This window comes from Falco cherrug, chromosome 4 (assembly GCF_023634085.1).
Source record: "Falco cherrug isolate bFalChe1 chromosome 4, bFalChe1.pri, whole genome shotgun sequence".
Classification (NCBI taxonomy): domain Eukaryota; kingdom Metazoa; phylum Chordata; class Aves; order Falconiformes; family Falconidae; genus Falco; species Falco cherrug.
Genome location: NC_073700.1, coordinates 69,416,571 through 69,443,778, shown reverse-complemented (window position 1 = coordinate 69,443,778; position 27,208 = coordinate 69,416,571). Strand labels below are relative to the sequence as shown.

The window sequence follows — 27,208 nt, the reverse complement described above, 5'->3', positions numbered from 1 at the left end:
GCAGGAGTGCTGTGCTGGGTAACCTCTGTGAGATTCCTTCTGTCCCAATGTTTCTATGAAAATATCCAGTTGGTTTAAACTGCTCACTACAAGTTAATATTAATTGGTACGTAAGCCCTTGGTTCTAAGTTAGAACTTTTGTACTCTGCATTTTCACAGAATCACAGAATGGTCAGGGTTGGAAGGGACCTCTAGAGATCATCTAGTGCAGCCCCCTGATAAAGCAGGTTCACCTAAAGGAGGTTGCACAAAATCACATCCAGAAGGAGACCCCACAGCCTCTCTGGGCAGCCTGTTCCGGTGCTCTGTCACCCTCAAGCTAAACAAGTCCCTCCCCATATTCAGACGGAACTCCCTCTGTTGCGGTTTGTGCCCGTTGCCCCTTGTCCTGTTGCCGGGCACCACTGAACGAGCCTGGCCCCAGCCCCTGGACACCTGCCCCTAAGGTATTTGGGTGCATCGGTGAGATCCCCTCTCGGTCTTCTCTTCTCCAGGCTGAACCGGCCCAGCTCTCTCAGCCTTTCCTCATCAGGGACACGTTCCAGTCCCCTCACCATCTTTGCAGCCCTCTGCTGTACCCTCCCCAGCAGTTCCCTGTCTCTCTTGTACTGGGGAGCCCAGAACCGGACACAGCACTCCAGATGCGGCCTCACCAGGGCACAGCAGAGGGGGGATCACCTCCCTTGACCTGCTGGCCACGTTGCCCCTAATGCCCCCCAGGGTACCACTGGCCTTCTCGGCCCCACGGGCACACTGCTGGCTGACGGGCACCTTGGTGTCCAGCAGGGCTGCCAGGCCCTTCCCCGCAGAGCTGCCTTCCAGCAGGTCAGCCCCAGCCTGCGCTGGTGCGTGGGGTTACTGCTCCCCACGTGCAGGACCCTACACCTGCCCTTGTTGAACTTCAGGAGGTTCCTCTCTGCCCAGCTCTCTGGCCTGCCCGGGTCTCGCTGAATGGCAGCGCAGCCTCTGGGCTACCAGCCACTCCTCCCAGTTTGGCATCATCAGCAACCTTGCTGAGCGCAAACTCTGCCCCTTCATCCAGGTCGTTGGTGGATAAGCTGAACAGGACTGGACCCAGTACTGGCCCTGGGGAACACCGCTGGCTACAGGCCTCCAGCTGGACTCTGCGCCACTGATCACAACCCTCCGAGCTCTCAGCCCACCTCACTGTCGCCCCATCTAACCCACACCCCTGAGCTTGCCTGTGAGGATGTTATGGGAGGCAGTGTCATCGATTGTCAGTTGGATATTTCACATTGTTCCTGTTTTGTGAAATACAATGCATAATTCCAAAAGTTTTAATACTTACTCTTAGTGAGTATACTCTGTATATCACCTAATTAGTTTAGGACAAATTTTAATAAATACATTTCACAGCTACAACAATCTGTCCTTCATTCCAATTGGTTTTAACAATAGAATAGTTCTGATGCTTCTAGCATTTCAAATAGTCCTGATAAACCAAGTTCTTCTTTTATAGGCCATATTCAGAGAAAGTAGGTTAGACTTACTCTAGTCTGTTAAAAATTGCTAACATTTTGCACTGCTATTTTTTCTACACTGTAATTAGACTCAGGCTGAGCTCACACCACATCAAAAGGCAGACTTCTAGTCTCATAGGTCACACAAATTGAGGTCCTTCATGTACAGGTGCTTTGCATGCAGCAATTGTGATAGCTGCAACAACCCAGAAATACATGAGATAATGGTCAGATGCTTCCTGATTCCTTGTTGGTGGATGGCTTGAAGCAGCACCTCTGGCAGAACTGAGGCAGAAGCTGAGGAAACATTATTCAATCACAGTAATTTTGTGTCTCAGGGACTCCCAGTCTATTTGTCACATTGTGGTGGTCACCGCTAAACAGACTTCTGATATAGTCAACTGTTTACAAATGACAGGCCAGAATCATCAGTGCATTTTAATATTAAAATACAACTACAATGATCAAAGGTTCCTACCTCGTTTCCAATCCTTAGTGAACTAATGTAAATGAAGTATTTGGTAGATTTCCTTAATCTAAGAGGATACTATCCATATTGCCAGCTCCTTGGATCTCCCACAGCACAGTTTTTACAAAGCTGTAAGAAGATGCATATTTGCAATGGCTTAAAATCTGTTTGTGTCTCATTTTGGACACAGTTATACACAATAGCTGTCGGGGAGCACGTCTGAACTGACCATGGGAGGAAGCCCTAGGGGATAAAGGAAGGCTCTCCAAACGCTCTGTGATGCAGCTTATACAAGACTGAACAATGAACCTGGCACCCTTAATGAGAAAGTCCTCCAGCTAACCTCTCCTCTCTCCCTCTGACTCCATGGCACAGGGAGCACAAACACAGCAAACCAGTAAGGCAGGAAAAAGAGAGCCTTCTCTTGAGATAAGGGAGAGACTTCCAGCAGCTGGAGTTGTGCCCTAACTCACTTGGGTCTTTGCTCCTGCCAAACCTTTGGGTTAAGAACAACAGCTTCTGGGGGTGTTAGTGAAGGACAAGGGGGTGGGGGAGCGGTGGGTGCTACCGGAGAAGGGTATTTGGAAGGACTATGAGGAGATCAGGAAACAGAAGGAACTTACTGTGTAAGTATATTAAAGGGATATTTGATTATCCCGAGAATGTGTGAACATGGCCGTTCAGCAGGCGTAGTGCAATTTAAATAGGTATTAATAGTCAGGCTAGAAGTAGGGGAAGTGATTTCCCATCAGGGAACTGACCTTTCCTTTAGAGCAGCCCCTGACAGTCAGTAAAGAGAATCAGCACAGGCGCACCATTAAAAAAAATGCTTGTTTATTTATGTTGCCATTGATATCTCCCCATGTAACCGATCCCATGTTAGCTTAGCTCAGCCTTGACAGCTGCTCCTGTCAAAAGCCCTGATTCTCACTTATCCACAGCAAACGATGCATCTTTAGGTATTTGTTCAGAGCAGACTTGGAAGCACAGGCTCCCTGCGCTGTGCTAAACTGTAAATACCAGCTTCTGAGTTGCTCAGTATATGTGGTTTCTAAGTAATCTCACAGGCTATTCACTGGAGGGAAAGTTCAGTAAACTATTCTTAAGCAGTGAACATCCTCTTCGACTGCATGCAATGAGGGAAAAAAAGTATTTATAACTTTCTCTCTTATCCATATGTGATATTGTAATTATTAAAGGTGACCATAAGCAAAGATAAAGTTCATTACATCACTAGGATATATAGGCTGCAAATGTAATTTGCACGTAGCTATATTAGAATGACTATTCCTTTAAGTAGCTTCAAATAATTCTGAAGTAACAGTATGCTTTAAGGAGCAGATATATTGGTGGTGGTTTAAAATTAGATCATATATTCTGCATGACTGAAATCTGCTCCTTACAGGATGTGCATGCACATGTGTGTGTATGAAAACCAAGAATTCCTCCTTTTACCACTTTTTTCATCTGCACATTTGAATTCTAAAATGGGAATTTTATATTAAACCAGAATGGGATTAATTGTAATTAGGAGATTTTGCTGTGGACCACCTCCTCTGAAATTCACCCTTTGCTAATTGCCTCCTGTCACGAGCCCCTCATCCAATGGTAAAATATTGAGCAGGAGAATACTTCTGCTAGAGAGAATGCATGAAGTCAAAACATATGTTTAAATGCTTTGCTAAACTAGATCCATATGACTGATCATGATGGTCCTATAACTGATGGCTTACTGGAAGATCCTAACTACATCTTCAATGCATTTGTGTTTTTCCAAGGGTGGCTTCAGTGGAGCAGGAGGAAAGCTAGGTGATCAGCCGGCTCCACACAGGTGCTCTGCAGGTCAGCATTGAAAGCCACGGGATTAAGGGCTTAGTTTTGAAGACAGCAGTAGGAATTAGCCTCTTGGAGTTAAAACACCAAGGAAAAAAAGGAGGAAAGATTATGGCCACAGAAGTACGATCAGCCAGCCACTGTGGCTGAAGGGAGAGGGAAGTGGCCCAGCACCCGTGAGGGTGGGAGCACCCCGTGTGATGGGGCACACGTGAGGCAAGGGCGACGCGTGGGACGAGGATCTCAGGAACGCAGCGGAGCCCACAGACGATGCGGGCATCTCGGCCGTGGGTGCACGGGCCACAGGAGGCAAGGCCACCCATTCCGGCCCAAACAGCGAGCGCTCTGCCAAGCGCCTTCCTCCTCCCGCCGAGGCAGCCCGGCCGGCCCCACGCCTGCCCGGGGGCGCGGAGGCGCAGGCCGGTGTCCCCCCGCCACCCACCCCCAGCACGGCTGAGGCAGGAGAGCCTTCCTCACAGCCGCGCAGCGCTGACAGGCGTAGCCCCCGCCCTGCGGATCTAGCTGTAACTGCCTTCCCCCGCAGCGCCGGGCTTCTCCCGTCCCCCCGCGGTGCGGCGGGAGGCGGAGATATTTTTAACGCCCGGCACCCCCCTGCTCCCCTCCGCCCCCGCCGCCGCTGCCCGGCGGTTCCCGCCGGATCGCCCCCGGAGCGTAGGCGCAGAGCGCAGCGGCGCCGCTCCGCGCCCGGCCAGCAGGTGTCGCTGCCACACTCCCGGGCAAGCCCCGCACACCGGCTGGGGCGCGGCGGAGCGCCCACGGGCCGGTTCCCCGCCCGCGGCCCCTGTCCCTCGGCCGAGGGGAGAGCGGAGCGGCCGCCGGTGCGGGGGGGGGGGGGGGGGGGGGGGGGGGGGGGGGGGGCCGCGTCTGCGCCCCGCGCGGGGCCGGCGGCGGGTGAGGCGAGGTGCCTCGACGCCTCTCGGCGGCGGCAGCACCACCTCCCTCAGTCCCGCACAGCGCCGTCCTCCTGCCCCGTGAATGGCTGCCGGCTGACTGACAGGCGAGGCGGCCACACAGGGCGGCAGCTGCCTGGCGTACACCTATAAGGGCTGGCGGGGAAGGGGTGCCGGCTGGCGAGGGGTTGCCCGCGGCGGAGCCGCCCGGTGAGCAGTTCCCCCGCAGCTGGGGGTCCTCGCTCGGAGAGCCGAGCGCCCGCCCGCCGATCCCCGCAGCGAGTCGCACTCCCGCGCCGCGCCCCCCCCCCCCCCCCCCCCCTCTCTGGCAGCGGCGCCCGAAGGATGCGGAGCGGCGGAGCGCGGGTGGCGGCGGGGCGCCGCGGGGGGACCCGCCGCTGCGCCGGGCGCGGGCGCCGCCGCCCCTGCGCTTTGCGCTGGGCAGCGGCTCAGTGAGCGCGGTGGCCGCGGCGGGAGGAGGCGCAGGCGGGCTCGCTGCAGTCGCTGCCGTCGCCGGAGGGGCTGGGAGCCGCTCCGCGCCGGCGGCGGGGCTGCGCGACGCCCCGCACTGGGGAGGGCGCGGGCGCCGCCGCCACAGGTGACTCGGGGGCCGCTTTCCGTCCCGTTGTCGCTCGGCCGCCCCTGCGCGTTCGTGCCCCTGCGCCGCGGCCGCCTGCGCGAAGCCCATCTTCAGCCACTTCGCTGTGCCTGCGCGGCCGGGAGCGCCGGGGGACATGGCTTTGCTCCGGCTCCTTCTTCTCTTGCTTCTCGCCCAGCGGGGGCTCGGTGCCGCCGCCGGCCAAGGGCAGGCGGTGCGCGGCCGGGAGCGGGCTCTCAGAGGGAGGCAGCCTATTTACAACCACATCAAGAGCCGGGAGCCGCCGCCGGCCCCGCGGAGCCGCTCTACGGAGAGCACCATCTTGGCGCAGCGGCTCGCCGAGGAGGTGCCCCAGGACGTGGCCTCGTTCCTCTACACGGGCGACTCCCGGGAGCTGCGGCGTGCCAACTGCTCCGGGCGGTACGAGCTGGCCAGCCTCGCCGGCAAGTCGCGCTTCACCTCGCACCCTTCCCTGCACGGGGCCCTGGACACCCTCACCCACGCCACCAACTTCCTCAACATGATCCTCCAGAGCAATAAGTCGCGGGAGCAGAACTTGCAGGAGGACCTGGAGTGGTACCGCGCCTTGATCAGGAGCCTCCTGGAGGGGGACCCCAACATCTCCAGGGCAGCTATCACTTTCAGCGCGGAGCCTTTCTCCTCCACCCCCCAGGTTTTCCTCCAGGCCAGCCGGCATGAGAGCCAGGTCCTCCTGCAGGACTTGTCCTCTTCGGCTCACCGCCTAGCCAACGCCTCTGTGGAAACAGAGTGGTTCCACGGCTTGAAGCGCAAGTGGAGGCCTCATCTGCACAGGAAGGTGTTAAACACTGGCCCCAGAACTTTGGAGAACAGCTGGAAGAGGCGGGAGGGCTTCACTGCTGATAAGAGCCACATCAGGTGGTCCTCGCCATACCTGGAGTGTGAGAATGGGAATTACAAACCCGGCTGGCTGGTGACTCTCTCGGCAGCTTTCTATGGGCTGCGGCCAAACCTGCTCCCCGAGTTCAGGTAGGAGGGGTGTTGCTCTGCTTGCTTTCTGCCAAGAAGCGGGTAGGATGGGGTTCTGGTTCTGCCCCCCTCCTAGGAAAGGGTGTGCGGTGTCTCTGGAGTGACCTGATCAACTCTTGCAGGCAGGCTGCTCAGTCACACCGCAGAGCAACCTCAGGCCTTCCTGTGGAGCTCTACCTTCGTGTGCCTTAGGGAGGTGTTACTCGGTAAAAGAATCGCTTTCATCTCTGTCTGTAAGACAGCATTTGCTTTACCTGCTCCCAGCGAAACAGGTGTGCGTGTGGGTTATGCTCCTGGTGTATTTCTGGTGGGGAGAGGGGAGCAGCTGTTGCCAGGTGTAGGTTATTTCTGACTGCAACTGGAAGATGTTTACTGAGGTGTTGTTTCTTACTACGCTGCATAATTAAACCTTGCTTGACCCCAGCTGTGCTTTTAACCAACTGGGCATACAACATTGTTACGCTGGTGAACTGTGATTTCTGGTCTCCAGAGCACATCATCCACTGTGGGGTGCTCGAGCCTGGTCAGCGGTCAGTACGTTTGTAGGTAAATAAGCGTGTGTGACTGCAGTTCTGTCACAGTGCATGTGGCAACATCCTGAACTGGCAGTAGAAAAGCTTTCCTTAGGATGCCTCCCGGTTTATAGCTGTGTAGCTGATACCTGGCATATGGAAAGAATTGCTGACTTCTTATTGCTGTTAACCCCAGGACTCTTGCAACTAGGCTGTGACTAGCAGAGAGGGGGCTGTAAAAAGGCCTGCTCCTGTGTCTTCGTGTTTGACAGCAAAGAGGGATTTGCTCAAAGAATGAGAGCAGCCTGTGGGGTACAGGATGCCAGATTTCCTCACAGCGCTTCTGTGGTGAAGCTCATGGGTAACAGTATCCTTTGGGGAAGGCCCACTGCCCAGAAGCAGCTGGCATTTCTCTAGGGGTGAGAGGAGCACAGAATTTGCTTTGTGCTGCAAATCAGTAGTGGGTAAAGATAAAAGACAAGAACATAGTAGGCACCAGAGAGATCTTGTTGCACCTCAGTAGTGAGGCAGTAGTGTCTGTGAACGCTGGTTTTCTTGGCTTAGTCTGAAATCCAGTGGGATCAAACGGGTGTGAATGCAGTCATGCATCCTTGGGGAAAAAGTCTGTTGAATAGAGAGTGGCTGCTTATTTCCCTATTGAATTACCTTTTGCTCTGAAATTTTCACTTAGGGGGTTGGTAGGCTTAAGGTAAAATGAGCTCATCTGCAGGCTGGCTGTTGCTGAATTCCTCTCAAGACTAAAACCCAAGAATAGCTCTACTGCAGTGGTCTTCTGGACCCTAGCAAGGGGTCCAGAAAAGTTCAGGAAACTTCTCCATAGGTCATTGAAATACAGTATTTCACACTTCAGGATGAACTTCAGGATGCAGGTGAAAGCTCATGCAGGCTGTGATACTCTCTTGTTGGGGGTAGAGGTTCACATAACCTGAAAAACCACCAGGCTGGGAGTGGGATGGCAGCCACTAACCACCTATCTGAGAATTTAGATCTTGATATAAAGCTTAATCCAACGGAGCTCAGTCGTGACTTCAGTGAAGAGAAAAAAACATGCCTTTTAAACAAGAGAGTCTAAAGCTTCAATCTCAGGTCTGTGCCAAGATGCTGTAATGCCAGGAAGCATCTTGGTGGTGTAGGTTTCTGCTGTGGTAGCGCTGGTGTGCATAACGCACCAGGTCCATTTTGGGGTAACCCTGGCCAACCAAGGCAACCAGTAGAGGTCCTCCTGGGTGCAGTACAAAACGCTGCCTTCATTTCCTTATCTTCCCAGTCTCTATTTACCATGTGGGTGTCATATCAGTTGAAGAAATGGAATAAACTGTTGTAACTGATACTTTAAAGGGCTTCCATTAAGCACATCTAAACTTGGAGAACCTCTTCTTATTTAGAAGATCTTGCAATGGGGTATGCTGTGCAAATTCAAAGTATTTTATTGTTGCTGTACTGAACAGTTAGGACAAAACTAACAAAGTTTTGTTGTATCAACACTAGAGATGAGTTGGTAAGCATTTCTAAGGAAGTGGGTCAGTATGTTTTTGGTAACTATATAAGGAAACAAGTGTAAGAAATACATATATATATCTATATGCACATAATCTGGCAAGGCTAAATGATAGTTCTTTGTTCCTAGGTTGAGATATGTTACATGAAAGATGGACTTCTAAGAAAAGCTTATTATTTGGGATACTGAAAAAGTAACTCTGCAACTACATAGGAAATAGTATAAGCAAAATATACTTCGCCCAAGACTTGTGGGAATGTCTTAATATTTGCACAGTATTTTATATATTTGATAGGCAAACAGCCTCAATGAGAATTCTTAAGAAATGGTTTAAAGTACAAGCATGTAATATAAAAATGTAAAAACTGATGTAGTTATTAGAACATTAGTATTAATTATTAAAGGTGCCTCTTGAAATAAGCTTTATTTCCCCTCACTGTCTGTCTTTGAGTGACACAATGGTTTCAATTCCTGTTTAAGGCCTGTGTGGTAAAAAGCATCATGTATTAACCTCCATCTTTTGAGAAAACTACCTTGGTTTTCCCAACAAAGTGCCTCTGAACCATCTGTTAGGAACATGTAAATGGATCAGTTTACATGCTCTTTCTATTTAATAGACTGGTGTGAGGTCACTGATGGTAATTTAGTGCATGCCCCTTTAGTGTTCTTCTAACAGTTTATGTACCTTTGTCTTTGCCGACATTAGGTTTATGGCATGGTACATTAGGTTAGGAGACCTTCAGAACATGTTATCTCCATGGAGTTCTTTCAGATTGCAGAAAGAAAAGCCGTTGCTACTGCTGCTTGATATCTCTTCTGTTGCAGCATAACAGATGGGTATGTCATGTGGTGTAGCAATGGGAAGAGTTTAATGAAGGCAATACTAATAACTCCTACTGGTTATGTTCAATACATGCTACTACTGCAATCTTGTTGTCAATGATGTTCTGAAAGTGCAGCAAAAACACAAAAAGCTTTGTTGTTGTCTTGAAGGGTTAGAGTGCCTCCTGCCAGAGGAAGCAAGTGTTCCAGGCAGGGACGCTCTTGCAAGCAGCTTGCTATCTGTCTTTAATTTCGCCTCCTGCCCTCTCCCCCCCTTCCCAAGAGATGACAGCCAAACTGTCCAAAGGAAGACCAAGGAAGGTGAGAGAATACGGTTGTCTTAAGTTGTCTTGTCAAGGCTAGCATTGTAGACCAATACTGAGATGAAGCGGAGAAACCAAGGACAACTTGATTGTTCTGTTAAACTCACCAGAAGCTGTCCAGGCCCAGTAGGACCACATTAGCCCAGCACAGTGCTAAGCTAGTGGTCCTGACTGTCAAGCCTCTTAGCAGTGCTTGCTGGTGGTTTTTTTTGTCTGCATTCACTGGTCTTTGGTCCACCCAAAGTGCAGGGAGAGAATGTTACCACCTGCTTACAAAATACAGTGTAGGCTTTCATTCAGGAATGAGGATCCATGAGACTAGGAGTAATTGCTTAGTGATATTAACCATTCCCTTCTCCTTCTGTAAAAAGTCTAAATTGATGAAGTTTGCAGCTAGAATTCACTAATGTGCCCAATCACTTTACAACTCTAGTACTGGCGAGGGTAGAGCGCGATAGCATTTGTCGCTGATCTTCTGTGACTCTCCTCTGCTACTTCCTATTATGTGATGAGACTGAACCATATTCCATGCCACATGGTGATCTTTTTGCAGCCCTACTGTGGAAGTGGAAAGGTGTGAGAAGCTGCATGTTGTGAGTACAGTTCCTTCTCTAAAACTGCTTACTTGGCTCCTGGAGAGGAAATGGGAGGTTTTCATTGCTTCAGCAGCCTACAAGGCCGGTGAGGAGGATCACTGCTTGATCTAGAAGAAAGACATGCTACTAGGAACATACAACTTTAAAAAAAAAAAAAAAAAAGTCTTCCTGAGTGACTGTTGGCACAAGCCAACTTAGTGTCATCGGTTAACCAATGTCCATCTTGAAGTAGGTGGGTTTCCCTCTTGACTCACCAGTCCACTGGCATACCAGGCCTAATGGTTGGTTAGTGTCTTCTGATTTCTGATCTAAATTTATTCACAGTCAGCTCTTATTCATTTATTGCTGTTCCAGAACTGCCTTATATCTGAAATAGCACTCTTCACTGATGTTTACTGCCCTGACCTATTTATAGGCAGCACTCCCTTCTTCAACTTTGTTTACTAGACTACACAAATCAGCTTTCTTTAGTCTCCTGTTATAAGCTCTATTGCTATATTCCCTCTTTTCAAGTCTTGTTCCAGTATTTCTTGAATGTGGGTAGTCAGATTCATGTGCAGTGTTTCAGCTTTGTGCAATGACATCAGCTATCCCCAAACTCTGATGAATGAATTGCTGCTTTTGCAGTTCAAAATGTTCTTGTGTGCTGTTCTCGGTTTTTTTAATGTTGTGTTGTAATATGCCAACATTTTGGGAACTGGTCATCGCTCTTGCACTGTTCCACCTAGGAGGTCAGAATATCTCTAGGATACAGGGGCATTTTTCCTCTCCCACTGTGTTCCAGCAAGGCCAGGTAGTTTTTTCACCAAAGCTAGGGCAGTATTTGCAATCTTTTTTTAAGGACTGTTGGGAGAATGCAATGAAATAATGGCTGTTTTGGCAGAGGTACACAATCAGCAAGCTGAGTAAGTTTTTTTTTGTTGTTGTTGTGTGGTTTGTGTTTATTATTTTGAATGATGGTGTTATGGAGCATTTGCTGATAACTTCATTCTGAAGTTTGGCTGAATTCAGTGTTACCTCTTAATATTTTTTTGTCTTCCTGACATTTGCTACTTCTCTCTTAATTAATGGAAAAGTATTCCTTGGTGCAAAGATTAATCTTTATTGCATAGCTAAATTTAGCTTTTTCTTCCCTAAAGGCAGTGTAATGTAGTTATTTCCACTGTACTATTAACAATGACTCAGACCACTCCAGTGTTAGGTCATAATGAGGCTCTTATTTGCCTTCAATAATGTTTCCTTAACTTAAACCATGGAGGTAGAAGTATATATGACAAATAAGTAATTTCTTGTGGAATATATGTGATTCATCTTCTGCTAAATATTTCACAGCTATTAAATTGTTTGGTAAAATAACCATAAATGTAGATGCAAGAAAAGAGATTGTAAAAACAAGTAACTTTTTTCGTTAATTTCTTCCTTTAGGCCCCTTTTTATTTTCTCCCTTAGTTTCTCTTTAGTCTCAGTGCTGAACTAAGAAATAAAATGTATTTAAACTGTTTAGGAGGCTTTTGATTTTTTTTTTTTGTGCCATGATACATTAGTTGTATAATCCTGAAAATATTTTAAAATCGTGAGGCTAACATTTTTTTCTGTAACACACCCTGGCCTATATAATGTGATTGAAGGTGTGGGTGGCTTTAGAACAGGCTTTAAAGATGAAAAGGAATAACTTATTTCCTAGAAGTTCTGAAAGTCTGGATTTATATTCCTGAAAAGAAGTGAGAACAAAGAAACATCTTCCTATGACTTACGGCCGGCTTATAGAAACCCCCAGTATGCTTTAAGTATTCTCTAGACAATCAGTTAAGTCTCTGCCTCTTTTGTACGAGGTCATGGATGAGGGTAGAAAACTGGATGGTGATGAAAGAAAAGAAATAATAAATAGGGATTTCTTTTCTTAGAAACATGATTCAGCTCTCTTCACTATTGGAGAAACAGAAGTGGGTCTTAAAAGAAAGAAGTTAAATATGGCCAGGGGAGGACTGAAACACTTGCTGCATTCGTGTCCACAATTATGTAGCGCATGTTGAGTTGCAATAAAAGGAATTGGCTTTTGGGGTCAAACTGCAGTTTCCCCTCCTCTGTTCTCCCGCTTGGGCAAGGCTTCCAGCACAGCAGGTTATCAAAGCTCTTTTGAGGAGAATGGACATGTGACAGTCCCTGCTGTCTCAGATTCAGCTCCAGGACTGTCACCTTATATTCTCTCTGCTCATGAACCTGGGCTGAGATAGAGAAATGTTCCTAAAGGTGACAACAAAAACACTGCTGTGTTAGGTCAGGTGAAAGGCTTACCTGGCTCGCTCTCCAAAAGCAGCTTCTCGCAAGTACTTACGGGAAAATGTAAGAGCGGTGGATGTGCATGGTTCTCCTATCTTTGTTATATCCCATTACAGATAATAAGTGATAATAAGTAATAATAATTAATAATAATAAAATCAGAGTCTATTCTATCTAAAGAAGTGTTAATAGTATGAATTAAATTGACCTCCTTGATTCTAATTCACTTTTTAACCCATTTTTGTCTTCTGCAATGTAGTTCGGCATGGATTTCATAATTATGAACAGCTTGAAGAAAAGAGACAACTTCTGTTTTTAAATCTGTTCCACGAATCTAAATTCATTGGGAGATCCCAGATTCTTGTGATTAAAAAAAACCACACCAAAACACTGTGGAAAGAGTTCATTCATCTTCTCTATGTCAGTCAGATTTAGCTGTGGGTTATACTAAGTATTTTTATCACCGCCAAACTTTGTCACTGGTCATCCATTTGTGGTCATCTGGGAATGTGTTGAACAAAGAAGGGATAGTTGTGGTGCCCAGCTTGTTAACCTCCCTGCACGTGAAAGCTGACTTTTGTCATGTTGATACTATCAGGAATGGCTCAAAGGTTGGAGCCTTCCTGGCTCTAAAGTGTGCAGTGGTAAAAATAGTTTTCTGCAAAGGCTGTCTCTACTCTGAGCAAGTTTTCTATCTTGATTGTCTGTTGGCCTTACAGATTTTACTTAAGGCTTCGTTTTTCTCAGATATTTGAAAAGTTTTTAATTAGTAGAGCCTATGCTTTTAACATGCTGCTTCTAAAAATGTCTCTTCATTTTTGTCTTACACTTTTGTAGTTTTGCATGTTCCTTGCCCAGATCTATGCCTCTCCATTTTTTTTTTTTTTGTAAAATGTTGGCTTCCACTTTTCAGTTTTAAAACTACCTTTAAATAAATCTTCAGGGTCAGAAAACTGGGTATAGTTAAGCCGAGGCCACCTCTCCTGTGTAGGATCCTGCTAATTAAAAACTTCTTGTTCCCAGTGTCTTTTCTTAAATCTTATATTCTTTTATATATATCTATCTTCTATACTGTTCCTTGAGGCCCTTTATTTCTACCTGTCTCTTTGACCCCATGTATAGTAGTGAGAGCACTAAAAAAAATATGAATACTGGTTTCCTACCGAATAGCTTGAATTTGACTCCACTGTAAGGTGATGCTTTGTTGACTGAGTTGGATGCTAGCAGCTACTTGAACATCATTGAGAAAAAATAATGTCACCCCTCAAAGTACTTGGGAAGCTCTCTGACTAAACTGCAAGGAAATCCCTAGAGAGATGACACTGCATGCCATAAATCTGAAGGCTGATTTAAATCTGAAATAATTCTTCAGATGACAGAGGATTCAGCTTCAAGTATGCTGCCCTTGTAGTACTGCCTCAAATGGCCTGGAGGGGTGTTCTGTGCAGGTGAACCCTAATTCATGTGCCCACACTACTATACCTTGCTCTTCAGTTAAGTTTATTTTTAGTGAAAGCTGGTTCTCCTGTCAAAATGTGTGCTGAAAAGCAGCAGTCATGCTGTGGCTGAGGTATTAGGTGAGTTTGTCTCTGTCCTAGCTATAAGAAATCAGCAGTAACTCTGTGACCAGGTCAAAATCATGTTGTATGTAATGTCCCAGTAACCTTTTGTGAATCTGCCTGGATATGCAGAGGTAATGGTTTCAAAAATGTCTAAGTGATGCTTGATCCTAAACCTCAACTCTCAAAAGCAACTTGAACCTGCAGAAGCTGCTGATTGCCAGTAAGACTTATGGCTGAAAGTCACTTTTGAATTTGACACCAGGATTATTTTTGGATGCTCAGTTGATGGTACACTAAAGGAGCTTCAGGTGTCAGGTGCTATGCACTGTTTGAAAATTAGTATTCTTGAGAGTGTCAGGCTCCAAAATGAGAAAGGCCAGAAAATATATCTGCCCTGAAAACATTTGCTGTTCTGATTACATTCATCTAGAGGTATGGGCATTTGCAGATTTGGGATGGCTGTAGAGAATTTTTCTTACCTCCTCATTTTGTGGTAAGGAGTAATTATGAAGGGCAGCGTGTAGGGGTGAATGAATATGGCAGCAAGGATCTAGGCAGGTATTTGGATTTGGGGGCTGTATGCTTCAGCATGTGATAACTATGCCTTATGCCTTTTTCATGGCTGCCTGCAATGCTTACAGGTACAAAAATAAGCATACAAACTTAGAAGACAAACTTTGAATGCCTGTTTAGCTCGGCTGTGATGACCTCTGGGCCAAAAAGCTTCTGAAGATCTATAAGACAAAGATACTGTTTATCGCTATCTAAAAGTTGACAGGCTATTATTTTGTGCATTTCTGGCTTAAGCTGGCTGGGAGAAAGCAAACACGTTCCTTCTACATTTTTTAGGATGTAACAGTACAGGCAAAAAAAATTCTTCTGTAAATACAGGTTTTATAACATGTTGTTACAATGAAATATTATAACTACTGAAACTATCAAGAATAGCTAGTAGGTTGGGAAAATAAGCTTAAATCAATTTCTGGCACAGATTTCAAGGCAAACAGCATGCCAACAAACAGTGCTACTGGAAATTAAGACAGATGTGAAAGCCTCTTAAATAAAACCTCTGACCTGACAGAAAATCCTTCATGACATCATTCTTCAATGATTATCTATTATGTACAATTCAGCTGATTCTTTCTTAACTACATGTTAAACACGAATGTGATACCCTTAAGTATCTTTTTCCGTGTTAAGGACTGTAAAGTTGTGGCAGAAGACATATTTATTGTTAAAGGAGATTAACAAAATATACTTACTTGCCAGATGGCCCACAATTACTAGTAATATTGTTACTAACTCTCCACTGTGGCTTGGGTTCAGCCAGGCAGCACTGTCAGTGTGGATGAATGTGTTATGCTGATAATCTGAGTCTGCTCTTATACTGTTAATATTTGTCTTGATTGCTTCTATCAAGATTGCAGAGCTGCAGTTATTCCCAGTTAGTTCAATAAATATAACAGGTAGTTGGTCCATATACATTCTAGGAGGATGTGTTTTCCCGTATGTTCCATTTTCTGAATGTTGAATCAAAAATAACTGGAAATGTGGGTGGCTAAACAGACTGTGCCAGCTCCTGTATTAATCACAGATGAATTTCAGAAATATATCACATATTGGTGTACTCTATGTATAATAATGGTGGGGTACAAGTCTGAGGCGGTGTTTTACTTGGGGTGCGTTGCCATTTTGAATGCAGTAGAAGTTTTGTGCTACCATCATGCTTTCTGTAAATGCCACATGCATGCTTAAAAAAAACCCTTTTCTTTTGAAAGTAAGGTATCCTCAGGTAGTAGCAGACCCTGTTACTATATCATCAGAACTGCGATGTTGCCATGAAGCATGAACATATATTGCAGAGGTCTAGTGAAAAAAGAATAATGTGCACCACAGGGGGCAAAAATGGAAAGTGTATGGTAGATATTAACTGTCAGGAGAGGTTGCTTTCATATGCCTGCCTCTGGGCTTTACTGTAGTTTTTCCTTCCTGTTTTCACTGCAGAAATTCATAAAGCTCTGAGAAAAGGAAAAAACAGAACAACTTAATCGTATCAGAAGTTGAGGCTGTGCTACAGAAGAGCTACAGACAGGAGAAGAGTGTAGGTAGAGATGTATTGAATTCATGAAGACTGGGTTTTGTGAAAGGCAAACGTTCTAAAAAGCTTTAGCATGAGAAGCAAAGGGAAGACACAGTTTTAAAAGGAAGAATTTTGTAGTGTTTCTGGAAGAAGTATTGTGAAAACATTTTGAAATTAGATAATTTTCAGGCCTTTGTGGCATAACAAGGAGCTTCTGACAAAACTCAAGAGTAAAATGAAAGTGCACAAGAGGTGGAAGCAGGGTCAGGTAACCTGTGATGAATATGGAGGCATGGTCTGAGCATGATTGATACAAGATGCTCGTGTTCACAGAAACAGTGTGGCCAGCAGGACAAGGGCAGTGATTGTCCCCCTGTACTTTGAACACTGTATTCGAGTTGCAGTCTCAGTAGTGCCGTTTTGGGCCCCTCACTGCAAGGCAGATATTGAGGTGCTGGGGTGTTCAGAGAAGGGGAACGGAGCTGGTGAAGGGTCTAGAGAACAAGTCATATGAGGAGCAGCTAAGGGAATGGGGGTTGTTTAGCTTTGAGAAAAAGAGCCTCAGGGGAGACCTTGATCGCTCTCTACAACTGCCTGAAAGGAGCTTGTAGGCAGGTGGGTGTTGGTCTCTCCTCCCATGTTAGAAATGATAGGACCAGAGGAAATGGCCTCAAGTTGCGCCATGGTGGTTTAGGTTGGATGTTAGGAAAAATTTCTTCACCAAGTGGTTTATCCAGTGTTTGAACTGGCTGTCCAAGGAAATGGTTGTGTGACCATCCCTGGAAGTATTTAAAAGATGTGTAGATGTGGTGCTTGGGGACGTGGTTTAGTGGTGGACTTGGCAGCGTTAGGTTAATGGTTGGACTTGGTGGTCTTAAAGGTCTTTTCCAACCTAAATGATTCTATGCATGGAGTCAGGGAAACCAAAGCCCATATGGGGCTGAATCTGGTGGGAGGGACATGAAGGGCAACAAAAATACGCTGGAAGCAAAACTGGGACTAGGGAGAATGTGGGCCAGCTGCTCAATGAGGCAGTGGACTTTGTGACGAAGGACGTGGAAAGGGCAAGACTTAATGTTTTCTGAGAAACACAGGCTGATCAGCCTCATCTTAGTCCCTGGGAAGGTGATGGAGCAGATCTTCCTGGAAACTACTTCTGAAACACATGGAGAAGAATGTGATTAGGAGTAGTCAGCATGGGTTTATGAAGGGGAAATAGTGTTTAATCAACCCAATAACCTCCTGTGTGTAGTGACGAGTTCAGCTGGAGGTCAGTCAATATTAATATACCCCAAGGGCTGATAGTGTAGCCAATTCTGTTTAACACTTTCATTTGGTGGCCTGGACAGTAGGGTAGGGTGTGCTTTTAGCAAGTCTGCAGATGATAAAAATCCGGAGGAGTGGCTGAGAGACCAGATAGTTGTTTTGTCATTCAGGGGGACTAAAACAGGCTGGAGAAACAAACAAATGAGAACCCTGTGAAGTTCATCAAAGGGAAATGCCAAGTACTGCACCTATGGAGGAATAACCCCATGTATCGGTACAGGCTGGGGGCTTAATGGCTGGAAAGCAGCTTTGTAGAAAAGGTCTGGAGGGTCCTGGTGGGCACCAGTTTGACATGGTGGTTTTTTATGATTTAACAGTACAGGCAAAAAAATTCTTCTGTAAATATAGGTTTTACAACATACAACACACTCAGAGTGTGCTTGTGGCAAAGATGACTGACAGCCTTCTGGGTTGTGAGAGGAAGAGTGTCGCCAGTGGCTTGAGCGAGGTGGTCCTTCCTCTTCACCCAGCCTGATGGGGCCCCATCAGGAGGGCTGTGTCCACTTCTGGGCTCTGCAGAATGAGACATAGATGTGCTGGAGTGAGCTTAGTGAAGGCCACAGAGATGATGAAAGGTTGGAGAATCTGAAAGAGAAGGGCTGAGTGAGCTGGGATGATTCAGCCTGGAGAAGAAAAGGCTCCAGGAGGATCTTACACATGTGTGAATACCTGATGGAAAAAACCATAAAGGAGGTAGGGCCAGACTTTTCTCAGGGGTAGTCGGTGAAAGGGCAGAAAATACAACAGGCACAAATTGAAATGCAAAAAAACTACGTTTAATCATCAGAGAAGCTTTTTTTTTTTGACAGTGTGAGGGTGGTCAGACACTAGATCAGTTTTCCCAGTGGTGGTAAAGTCTCCCTTGAGGTATTAAAAAACCCAGCTAAACTGAGCCTGCTCTAAGCAGGTGGTTGGACTGGATGATCACAAGAGGCTTCTTTCAATGACAGTTGCTGTATGAATCTATGATTTTCATATCTGTTTTGAACAAAATAATTGTAACAAATGGTTTTCAAAGGATACAAGTAACTTAATTATGATGTGAAAAACCTGGAAGTACATTTCCTTTCTTTCCGGTACATGGCTCTGAGCATTAGGATGCTATCCTGCTTTTCTGCCTCTTGGCCCACTAAAACATGCCACTAATTCTTCAAATTGCAGTGTGTCTGGTACAAGGCCATACTCAAATGCTTACTTAGTGTGTTTACTGTCCCCAGTTCCTCTGGCTTGTATGTGTTGTCTTTCTCACAAGTAAACTCTAGTTAAGTTTTCTCTTGAAAATGTTTATATCTCTTTGTACTGACACTGTGCTTCTTCAGGGTGTGCTCATGATACTGCAAGCAAAATCTTAAGGTGCTCTTCCTCTCCTAGGAGCGATTGTTTACCCTTAATTTGCAATCTGTCCCTCTTTGTGGAAGCATTTGTAAAGGGAAAGGGGAGTTTTCTTTCCTACCAGTTAAAAACAAAATGTCCACAAGGGAAAAGCTTTCCATGAAACGGAAATAGACCTGCTTCCCTAAGGTGCTTGAGAGTCTCCCAGGTGAATCTCTTGCAGTCCTAATAAGGGTGAATCATCACTTTTTTTAGTACTATATAAACTGATTTCTGTAATGTAGTTGGAATCATGTTAATGTTTGAGAGACCTTTGCCAAGGTGCCTGGTGTATAACATGAACTAGGAAAGCAAGGAGTAGTGTTGATCCTGGTCCTGCTACCTGCTTTGTGCCTGTATGCAGCCATGGTGAGATTATTTACTTGCAGAACATCTCCTGTCCCCAGTCCACATGCTAATATTTATGCTCAGAAAGGTCCGGAAAGTATTAGAAACTTACCTGGTGGGATCTGCATGTGACCAGATGAGGAATTAGTTACCTCTGCCTATGAGTATCTGAGACAGATACCTTGTTATCAGGTTAAGATAAGCTTGTAATCCACTGACATCAGCATCTTATAAGGAGTTAGTCTGGACAGGATGGCAGGTTTTCCCTTGAAGTCAGAGGTCACCTGGGACACGGAAGAAGCGGTTAATTGGGGTGGAAGTGTAGTTTTAGCAGTCCCTGGAGAGACTGTTCTTCAAGTGCAGAAAGGCACAAAGCTGTAAATTAAAAATACTTCTGAATATTCTAGAAGCTTGGTGTATGCTATTTCAAATTGAACTTGGTGGAGCCAGCACTTAAATATTTCAGGTAATTTCTAAGTGTGCCCACCATTATATTGTTTAGATTCTAGGCAGGAGGCAGAGGGTAATGAAGTGCACCTGTGCTGTCTGACTTCCTGCATAATTGCTTAATGCATTCTTCATTGGATCACTTAAACGATATGCTTGTGTTTCTGCAATGACTGTATAGCATGTCTGAGGATGAATGTCCAAACATAGCTGCTATGGTCACTTTGCACTTGGCTATACTGGGGTCAGGTATGAGGGAGCAGTATTGTCCTAGTTTGGATCAAGCTCACTCTTACGCCTGTTCTGATTTTGTTCATAAGTAGCCTCTCAAATATATGGCTCTGTAGGAATTATGATGATGGTGATGTACTGAGCTTTAATTAAAGAGGCAGCATGCTTTGAGGTGGGTAAGGTGTTTGTGAGATAGAGGTTGGGCTGCACCTTTGGCAGTCCACAGCCTGATGAGGGGATGATGGTGTTTGTAGTCACGGAAGTTCAGACTGTGGAAATAAATCTTTTTTTTCTGAAGTGGCTGGAATATTTGACTTAAAAAGGAATGGTACCCTAGATTTAAGATATCAGTACAGAGTATTCTGTTACAAGTGAGTCTGTGTAATGATCTAACTACCAGAAGTTGCATACTGACATTTTTGCTAAGTCCAGACAGCAGTGAAGCAGTCACAGATACATGCTCTCACAAGATGATGCTATAAATGTTCTCCATCCAAAGTAGTTCTGGAGGTTATTTTAGAGAGAATAAGGAAATCTTAGAAGGGTTTTTGTAAGGCACACAACTACAGTCTTGGAGCTTTTTTTCATTTGGTGATTTCAGAGTTATTTATAAAATAGTGTTAACTTTGTTATCAAGTGGTTAGCTTTTCATTCAAAAAACATTTCTGAGGAAACAGATGATGAAAACTCGAGTGTTCTTGGCATAGCACTAATGCAGTTCTGACAGTCCTTGAAGACCTGTGTGTTGTATCTGGTATTATACCAGCACCAGCTGGCAGAGGTGGGGGAGAGGGGTGTTTGGGTGTCTGCTGGAGGAGAGGCCTGAGGCCAGGCTGTCCCTGGGGAGGGTACAGAAAAAGACTTTTGCCAGTTGTTGCAAATAATGTTCCCTGGAGCATAAGTGAGGGTGTCGCTGCTGGGCTTTGGGGTTAGGTGTGGCACCTGCTAATATATTCAGTGTTGGACAGGGAGGTTGCTGGCCTTGGGAAAAAGTAGTGCAGATCCTCCACTGTATCGTAGTTCTTCGTGTTGTAAAATGTGAAGGGCGTTAAATTGTTTGAGTGTATAACTTATTCTTACCTGCCGCAATATGCTTCGTCAGTGTGTGAGATTTACTGAGCTTTTGTTGTAATCTCAGTAAGGTCTAATGTGAGAATGTGTCTCTGCCATCATGGCTTTAGGAACACAAAACTGACCCGTTTTCAGACTTTTCATCAAATCCTATATTTAGAAGAAAGATGTAGTTCCACTTTGCAGGCTACAGCATCATAAAGAGGTTTAACCTGTTTCTGTAGTCACTGTGTTGAAGGCTGGTTTTCTCTGTTTTCAGAGGCGTTGTCAAAGTTGACATCAATCTGCAGAAGGTGGACATTGACCAGTGTTCGAGTGAGGGGTGGTTCTCGGGGACGCACCGGTGTCATCTCAACAATTCTGAGGTATGTCTGTCCCTAAGGGACTGAGCTACACTTCAATAACAAGTCTTTCCCCTATGAATAATTTTCTGTAGTATAAATGCTATCTGTTTTAAAGACTTTAAATGTGGTTTGTAAGCTGAAAAAATCTTTCTGTGCAAGTTAATAGTCAGCAGAAGTTAAGTTATTGTGCAGAAATAACAGCTATAAACAAAATATATTACCAGTGAAATGATTTATGAAGTTCTGCTTGCAAGTCAAACAATTAGTTAACACTCAAAATCGACTTCTAATGTCAGTGTCACTTTTGACTGGACAGCCTTGCAAAATACAGATAAAGTAGCTCAAAAGCTACTAATAATTATTCAGAAAAACATGGGCTCTTGGTAGAATGATACAGAATAACAGGCAAGAATTGGATACTGTGATTCTTAACAGAAATGCCAAGGTTTTGACAGAGCTGACTAAATGTTTCTGTTCAGCTCCTTCCTGCTTCCCCTTTCTTTTGAAGGTCTGTGCCTGGCTCCGTCTGTTAGCATATGGTAGATCATTCAGCCTGGCCAGTCATATATGTTCAATGAAACTTTAAAACAAAATACATTCAGTGATTATTTTTTTTTGTTATGGCATATGTTGTTGTTTTCAGAGGCACCCTTTTGTTTTCTGTGGGAGTAGGTACCTCATGCACTTTGTGCTTTCAAAAAGGGCGATTAAAATGTAGGGAAAGTTGACTTGTCTACTGGAAGTCAGGAGGTGTTTACCAAATTAGTTATAAAATGCCAATTTATCAAAGTCAAATCTAAATTTAGGGAAAGAGTTGGTTTTGATGAATTCATCTGCTAACATTCTTGAGCAAGAAAAACTCAGAATTTTTGTATACATCCTTTCTGGTATTTTTCATTTGCAGTTTTTTTCCTTAAACTTGAAATGAGAAATCAAGTAGTCTTTGATAAAGACTAATTTCAAATGGAAATATTTTTCCATTTGCAAAAATATTTTAAGTACTTTTTGACTTCTGAATTCAAGGGAATGCTTTAATATCTTGTTTCTTCCTGGAAGAAATAGTTTCCCATGAGATCTGATAAACATCTTTTTAAATATATGCTAGTTATCCTGAATGTGATTATATATTTTGGCAAGTTCTCCTCCTTTTCTTAATGTCTTATGAGCAAAATTGTCAGCAGAGGAGTGGGATTGTAAGTTGTATCTCGTCCTGCAACTAAGAAGAAAAGGGAGGAAAAAACCCCTATGAGAAGGCTTAAGAAAAACCAAGGCAAGAGTGAAATGGAGAAAATGAAGAAAGCTCAATGGTGGGCTTTAATGCACCTTTGGTTCGGTTCAAAGCCCGTTGCTGTAATGGGCTGTAATAACTTTTTTTTTTCTCTAATCATGCTCTGTATTCTTAGGAAACCAGAAGATGAGTCAAACCAAACCAGATATAATCCCACAGTTACACTCCTTTCCAACTCTTAAGTCCTTAAGCGTGTCCTGGAGAGAACAATGCAAAAAGCTACTCTCTCTGGAAGAATCTGTTGAAGAAGGGAGGGAAATAAAAGGATTTTTTTCACTCTTCACAATTCATTTTCACAGGAGTAAAAAGTAGTTTCTGTTTCTCTGTAGAATTCACTCTGATTATAGAAAGGGGTTTTCTTCATGAATACGACATTCAGTAAAATCTACCTTCCATTTTATTATTGCACATGAGGCAAGCAGACTGCTTTAGGGAACTGAGTGCAGAATGAAATTCTGCGTGAAAGAACGTTAAGGGTTACAGAAGATTTTCTATGACTTGCAAACCCCATTTTAATTCCATAGTTTTTAGTGTCTCAGTGGGTAAACTGGAAAAATCTCACTTCTATGATTTGGTCTCTTACTGTGCATGGGAAACCAAGGTGGCTGTTGTGGGTCACTGATGCAGAGACAGTTTTTTCACCAACTTTGAGCCAGAACTGGGTTCTTGGCATTCTGGGCTTCCCGCTGTTGCTGAGAGGGTAGTGGACATTTCCTGTCTGCTGAAGGAGACCATAACATTTCTTCTACTTAAAATGTACATTATAGATTGGTTCTTCATGTTGGGGTTCTGGGGTGTGTTGTTGTAAAGCTTTCTGTCCTCAAGCAAGCTTCTTTGCAGAGCTTTTATTTACCGGACTGACTTGCACTGTTTTTACTTTGTTTTTTTCTGTCCCTGTTTATTCTGCATAGTGTTTTCCTTGTTTTTTAGGGCTAACAAACTGCTCTACATGGTTTGCAATAATACTTCTTTTTTGTACAACACTTCTGCTACTGTTGAGTCCAACCTCATATATCAGTACAAAACCAGAGCTGCTTTGTGCTGTTTTGACAATAGGAGGCACTACATTTACTGATGTTACAAAGGAGGTTGTCTTTTTTTTTTTACTGGACAGTTGCATGTTTTTGTTTTAGTATGCCTACTGTGATGCTGTAGTCCATAAGTGAGTTCTTATGATGCAAAAAGGAATTAAAATATACATTATAGGGCAGAAGATCTTTAATGAGGGATGCTGTGTATGTGAGTGGCTTGTGTTCACACCCTAAGGTGTTAAAAACATGGGCAAGGAGATTAATGCCACTTCATGAATGGCTTTTCAACAAAAACCTGCCGGCTGTTCTTCCATCTCCATGGCACTTAGTAGAGTGTTAAATCAACAAGACTTTCATGGCCAACAAGGATATATAGGTAATACAAACCTCCCCCAAAATGAAACTTGCAAAACAGGGAGTGTCTTTCCTTATTGCACCTAAAGAGGATGTGACTCCTCGCTCAGTAACAGTGGCCCTGGGTATGGGAAGTTGCTGGGAACAATCTATAGAGAAACTTTCTCTTCTTTTACCCTATAGTCACCACTTCAGGAGAGTTCAGTCTGATGAGGACTTCTTTCTTTACAAGCAGGTCCCATATGCTGCTTTTAACGCTTTGTTAAAACAGAGGTCTCTGGATTTTCCTTCCTCTCTAGTTTTGTTAGGTGACGTGAGTATTTAGTGCAGCATAGCCTTTCCACAGACTGGTAAGCCTTTGCCATAGTGAATTTCTGATTTGGTTCTGAAAATCTGTTTACTGTATAGCCCATACTACATGGCTGGGCTGCCAGTGCCATTAAATCTTAAGGCATAAAGATCAGTATTTCAGAGATAGAATTCCTCTCTTCCCTAATACTATGAAAATATAGCAAGTGACAGAGAAGGGAAAGGGAGTGTCTTAGGGAATGGACAAGAGGAGAAAAAAAGCCAAAACGATGGGTTACTAAAATGCTTCTTTTCTTTGTCTTATTTTAGTTAATTTTATAGTGGCTGGAATCTACTAGACAATTGCAGACAAATTTTCCTACTTTCTGTGCTGTCCTGAAGTGTTTACCTTCTAAATAAGTATCAATGGAAAGGAGGGAGACGGAGGTGCACTACAGCGCATGTAAACATGTAGTAAACCAGCGGTCCATATGTGGTAGACAGGAAGAGGGAAGGAATGGATGGGACCCATCTTCTACCAGAAAACAAACAGGTTGTTGTTGAAAGTACTGTATTGCCCTCATGTGCTGTGGCACAGAGTCACTAGGAGATGATGCTAACCATGACATTGGGATTTGGCTTTGGGAGGTGTCAAGTAACCTGATGATGTGATGAAATAGTTGTAGTGCTAGTCCTTGCTTGAAAGAAAAATAGTGTGTGATTGGGAAATTAAGGAATATTACAACTCAAGTACACAAAATGCTTAAACATAATATTCTTCCTTTAACTGCCGTCTGTCACTAGATTTAGGTGTGCCTCAGAAGGTGGATTGGTGACTTAAATATCCTGATTTGTGCATGGTGCCCTCAAACTGAGTACAAAACAAAAGCAAGTGCTGGGTACTCTAGATTCCCCGCTTTTAAATTGACTACCTAAACTCCTAATATATAGTAATATTTTTCCTGATTTGTTCTTTTGTGCATGGAACCCACGGATCCCTGATTTCATAGCAGCCTAGATGAACTAGGAGAAGAGTGCCCTCCTACAACCTCAGTATGAATGGAAAATGCCCAGTCTAATTAGGCAGGAAGTTAGGTGAGACATTACACAGGAAAGCCAAATGGCAGCAGTGGCTAAAGCCTATTTCAATTGTGAACATTTTTTCCTCTTTTTAATTGTATCAGCCAAAAAGAGGCTGATGGCCAGGTGTTATCTTGTTGACCTAAGTTAAGAAGGGACAACTCACAGTGAAGTGTGGAGCTACATTTTCCTTCCTGCCCTCTACCTTGATGCACAAATAGGGAACAGTTTTCCCCAAAAATATGTGGGCAAGAGATTTGGATTCTGTGGGACTGCAACAGATGAGGTGGGTAATATCTGCAGGGTTAGAAATAATTAAAATTAATTGGGTAGAGACCAAAATGATGCAAGTAATTCTGGAGTTAACAAACACAGGAAAAAAATAGTTACCCAGGAATGTCTTTACTTTTTTTTTTTACTGAAGTAATGTCATTATACAGGCAAGGCTGGTTGTGGGGGTAAGAAAACATGCCTTTTTACCCTTTTGAAACCTTTGAAAATTCTTCTTTTAATGTGTTAGATTCCTTCCCCATAGATGCTGTTAGCAGCTGCTGGCACTTTTAGTAACAACTTTAGAGTCCTTGTTGAGACATCAACAGTAAAATCAAGACTGAGGAGCATCTGAAGAGATCAGCCAGCATAGCCCATTGAGCTTGGCCAAATGCTTCCAACCAGCAGCATCAGTCTGTGAAAAAACAGCAGCGGACTCCATGCTGTTCCCCCATCCTTAATGAGACTGCCAACAGCTTGCAGTGCAAGGCAGGCTCAGCTGACATCCCTTTAGGTTTCAACAGTATTCCACAAATGACAGTGTGCAAAAATATCTAGAGGGAATGAGAGGCAGAGTAAACAGAAAAGCTGCATTGCTGTCTGTATATAGTGTGTATATCTGTGTTTGTAGGAAGTTGCATAGGCCTACTCTGTGTGTATTCATTCTATGCAAACACAAAAACAACTGAGAAAGGAAAACAAATGAGCAGTACAGCCAAAATCTTTTTTCTATTGTTTAGCAAAACATTTGGGACCATCATATTTTACTGTATTGTATATAGTGTTACAGACAACCAACTGAAAAAGGGAGGCAGGGGCTGATTTAAAAAATTGCAGTGGGTCTGAGTTGGGAAAGGAAAAAAATCCAGTGCTTTCTGTTTTTTTTTTCAGGCACTTTCCAGTGCCCTTGTCAAACTGGAAAAGGCTGTTAATGCACATACTCTGTGGGAGGGGAAGCATGACAAGACATTAGCATCTGAAGTCATAACTCAGTGGGTTATATCCACTATTATCAGTTTTGCTTATTGCATGTATTTTCTGTCCTTTTCATTAGGAAAAATGCAGTCAGAATGAGAAAAATTTGAAAAGAAAGCTGTTCGGTGATTCAGTCTGAATGAACAGGGTTTATGGAATATAGTTAACTTCTATGTTGGAAATAATCATCCTTGGAGCTACAGATTGCATCTGGCATGGTTTAACCCCGGCTGGCAACCAAGCACCACATAGCTGCTCCCTCACTTCCCCCTCACTCAGAGAGATGGGGAGGAGAATTGGAAAGGAATGTAAAACTCAAGGGTTGAGATAAGAACAATTGAATAGGTAAATCCAAAGCCGTGCATGCAAGCAAAGCAAAACAAGGGATTCATTCAGTACTTCCCATGGGCAGGCAGGTGTTCAGACACCTCCAGGAAAGCCGGGCTCCATCATGTGTAACAGTTACTTGGGAAGGCAAATGCCATAATACCAAATGTCCCTGTCGTCCCCCCACCCCCCCCCCTCCTTCCTTCTTCCTCCCCCAGTTTATATACTCAGCATGATGTCATATGGTATGGAATATCCCTTTGGCTAGTTCAGTCCCCTCCCAGTTTCCCATGCCCCTCCAGCCCTCTCGCTGGCGGGGCCCAAGGAACTGAAAAGTCCTTGACTTGCTATAAACATCACCCAGCAACACCCAAAAACATAGATGTGGTATCAGGGTTGTTCTCACACCAAATCCAAAACACAGCACTGCACCAGCTACCAAGAAGATAATTAACCCTATCCC

General features: G+C 44.4%; 1 protein-coding gene across 2 annotated transcripts in view; it reads left to right on the top strand.

Moving 5' to 3' along the window:
• The first annotated feature begins 4,813 nt into the window (after positions 1-4,813).
• Positions 4,814-27,208, top strand: part of GPR158 (G protein-coupled receptor 158) — a 209,959-nt gene continuing 187,564 nt past the window's right edge. Inside the window, exons 1-2 of one of the 2 annotated variants that reach the window (XM_055709593.1) lie at positions 4,814-6,300; positions 21,048-21,153. In XM_055709593.1, the coding sequence (XP_055565568.1) occupies positions 5,429-6,300; positions 21,048-21,153 (978 nt within the window). In that variant the 5' untranslated portion in view covers positions 4,814-5,428. The remainder of the gene's footprint in view (positions 6,301-21,047; positions 21,154-27,208) is intronic. The other variant, XM_027799290.2, reaches the window with a different exon arrangement.